Raw genomic sequence first — 3,713 nt, 5'->3', positions numbered from 1 at the left:
TATATCAATATAAATTTAATATTATAAAATATTATTATAATAATAATAATATATAATGCATAATATTAATTTTTATTAAAAAATTACCATTTATGTTTAAAAAATTTATCATATTATATATATATGGTTTAATTTTTCATTTAATATGCTTATGTTATTCTTTTATATATAATATTATTTATTTAAAATATTTATATGACTGATACAAAATTAATAAATATAATTAATAAATTATATAAATAAAACTAAGAAATATCTATATATTCTTTTATATTTTTAATAAAATTTGAGTGATTATAATTTATTTTTTCTCAACACTAAAGGGTTCAACATGTGTGATAAATCCCAAGATGCTCTTTAGTTGTATTTAGTACGTTTACAATTATAAAGCATGCTCATAATAACTTTAGTGAAAATACTATATCTATATATGCTACTTGCAATTATAAAAGCATGTCATGTCCATAACTTTAGTAAAAAATACATATGCTGCTTGAAAGCATGCCCATAACTTAATAGAAAAAATCCCCAAAAAAGTGTAAATCATTAAGCATGGCTCACTAATATTTTGAACAGCTTATGAGGTTCTTCTAAAAGAGGTATCCAACGCATTGTTTATGTGATAAAGAAATGAAAAAAGCAATAGAAGCATCAATAACACAAGCACCGTAGATAATATATATTATTAACAAACTCATAAGTGAGCTTGGTATTATTTAGTTCAAAATGCCCAACTACAAAGCATCTCGAACAACATCACACAAGTACACGACACCACAGCACAGACATCAAAATGGTTGCTTATTTAAGATAGAGTGCCCAACCAAAAAGCAACTTAGATGTTCATCACATCCAAGACAAACCAACTTAAACAAACAAACAAACACAAAACCAACCCTGCTGTTCACCAAACACCAGTGGAAGTGGAACTATAGTCACCACCACCCCATTGATGGACAAACACACCACTGTCGCGAAGGTCTCTGAACAGGTCCATACAATCCATGGACTTTGCACCTTCACCATCTACAAAACCCGGGCAGTGGAGAAACAGCTCGTCAACATAGCAAATGGCTCCGCTTTCGAATAACTCAGAGAGGAATTTCAGTTCTACTTTCCCTGCATTCATCTTCACCACCACAAAATCTGCATATTGCAATGTTTCCTTAAACCAAGCTAGAAAATCAAAACCTGTATCTCCCAAATACGGTTCCAAATCCGCATCTACACTAACGTTCAGGTTGGCTCCAGATAGACCAGGATGATAAACAAAGGTGATGCCGGGCTTCTTAACATAGGACATCAAGACCGAAGTGTTGTGATCAACAAAATAAACATTGAATGCGTTGCTTTCGACAGGATAGGAAGGAGGGAACCAATTTGTCACATTCGAGTTCAGATGCTTCCCTGCTCCAATATCGACATAAACCAACCGTTTCTTTGTGGAGAGATCCACAAATTTTGGCAGATAAGAGAAGTTTATCTCAGAATTTATCGGCTTCTCCTTAACAAGAGGCTCCATTTGCTCTATGAAAGGTCTATTGTTCGTGAGAGACGGGCAGTCTGCTGGAAGGCGGTATTGCTCAAAGTAACCAGCATTTTCCATTCTTTTCTTGAATACAATGAGAGTGAGGTTACTTAATCGAATGGCGTGCACAATGCTGGAAGTTTTCAGTACCGAAGATATAGGGGTAGCCGATCTGATCACGCTATTTGGTGTCAAACCACCGCCATTACTAACAAGCACAGCTCCAAGTCCACCAGGCTTAAGAACGCGCTCGATCTCGAGCACAAGAAGAGCAGGGGCGGAAACCATGTCTAGATCTCTAGAGTAGACGAAATCAAATGATTTTTCCTCGTAATCGATCTTGTATACAAACTGCCTGCGCTTAAGCGAGAAAAATCGATGTTCATCAACATTATAGGCATCAGAGAATCCCAAATCTTGCAATGCCTTCACGGCCAAAGTCGACCCTTCACCAATGCAGAGAGCTTTTCCACCATTGCTCAACAGTTGCTTACTCCTTAGCTCTCTGACCACATTAACGGTCAAATTCATATATTCCTTGCATTGCGTAGGTTCAATGGAACTCCAAATGGGGTTCAGATGGCGACCCTGAAACACATACCAACTTGGAGTGAAGTTGGCAGTTGACTCTCTCAGATGAACGGAGCAGTCACCGGAGGTAATGGGTGCGAGCATTTTCAAGTACGGCCCGGATAAAATCTGCACCAAAGGGATTATGGAGAGAGCAGAGGCGAATAAGAAAGATCGGAAAAGCACACGCCTCGCTATAGGTCCATGAAAGATCGGAAATTTCAGGGGCTTCAAATCCATCGTGATTTCCCCCTTTTTTTTTTTTTTTTGCTATCTCACTCTGAAACGGCGTAAGAATGGAATTTTTTATCAAAAGATCTGAGTATCGGTGAACAATTTTCTTGTAAAGAATTTCTAATTCTGAGTTTTAAAAGAAAATCTTTTGAGAGAGAGTAATCCAAATCGAGAAGCTAGAGAAAAAGATTATCGAGTGCAAAACCTGGACGAAGTGTGATTTCCACCCACGAGGACTCCCATTGATTTTTGAAACCCTAACCAGACCCTTCTCGGAATTCTTACCGACGGTTCAAACCAGGTCGGATCCATCTTTGGGTAAAGCATCAAAATCAAGCTCTGGGATTTGAACGAAATCTACATTTACACGGTTTAAGAACTAGCTTCGATTTGGTAAAGATTTTCAGAAACCCTAGATCTGAATCAAAGGAGCTGACTTTGAAATCTTAAGGGCCGAATTGAGTGAGAAGAGAGTGATGACTAAACGGGCGTATTTTATACCAACGAATACCACCGACATTGTGTGACACATGTCACAAGATCGAAGCTTCTTTCTTAGTTAAACTTTAATAAATTGTACTTAACAACCAATAATATGTTTATATTCATTAAAGTATATTTGCGGCGAAAAGTAATAAATTATAGCACTTAATTAAGCAAGTTATTTTGTTTATAGGCAAAAATATCTTCCGTATATATATTATTGTAGTTATTTATTTTGATGATAAGTTCAATTCGTGATATCAAATTTGCTAATAACATAAGTACTTTTGCCGCAAATATCTTATAACAAGTATTTTTGTCACACATTTTTATTAAATTAGATACTTTTATCACAAATATTCATTGAATTTTGTACTTTTATTAATATGTCACAGACACACTTAACGGTTGGAACTGACGGCTGCAACAAAACATGAACGGAAGATATTTTCGCCGACAAAAAAACAACTTGAGTACTTAAGTACTACAAATATAATATTTTGAGTACTTTTGCAACAAATATCCCTTCATTAAACTAAGCAAATATATGGGTGGCCAACTTTAAAATCAGTTCCAACTTTTTTTCCCTAATTTAAGGACATATTATTATACTAGTTACAAGCAATATAAAATTTACGTTTGCACGGTTGCTTAGTTTTATTTATAAAATTTATTAATTATTTCACTACTACAAAAACTAGCTTTTATGACACTCAGTGAGAGTCCTTAAAAAATATATTTTAGGACACTAATTACTGACGTGAGTCCTAAAAGACTATGAGGGAATTTGAATTAGTGAAGATTTTTAAACATTTTGAGTGTCCTAAAACAGTATTGAGGGCACTCAAAGTGGGCCCTAAAAAATAATAATAAATAAATAAATAAAAGCTTTATTAAT

General features: G+C 34.8%; 1 protein-coding gene across 1 annotated transcript; it reads right to left on the bottom strand.

Moving 5' to 3' along the window:
- Positions 1-655: 655 nt before the first annotated feature.
- On the bottom strand, positions 656-2,806 carry LOC133831072 (uncharacterized). Its single transcript, XM_062261240.1, has 2 exons — positions 2,538-2,806; positions 656-2,378 (listed from the first exon to the last, which is right to left on the bottom strand). Exon 2 carries the CDS (start codon positions 2,336-2,338, stop codon positions 905-907), a length of 1,434 nt encoding a protein of 477 aa, XP_062117224.1. The 5' UTR covers positions 2,339-2,378; positions 2,538-2,806; the 3' UTR covers positions 656-904.
- Between the last annotated feature and the right edge of the window lie 907 nt (positions 2,807-3,713).

This window comes from Humulus lupulus, chromosome 4, assembly GCF_963169125.1.
Source record: "Humulus lupulus chromosome 4, drHumLupu1.1, whole genome shotgun sequence".
NCBI lineage: Eukaryota > Viridiplantae > Streptophyta > Magnoliopsida > Rosales > Cannabaceae > Humulus > Humulus lupulus.
This window is presented reverse-complemented; position numbering and strand designations above follow the sequence as displayed.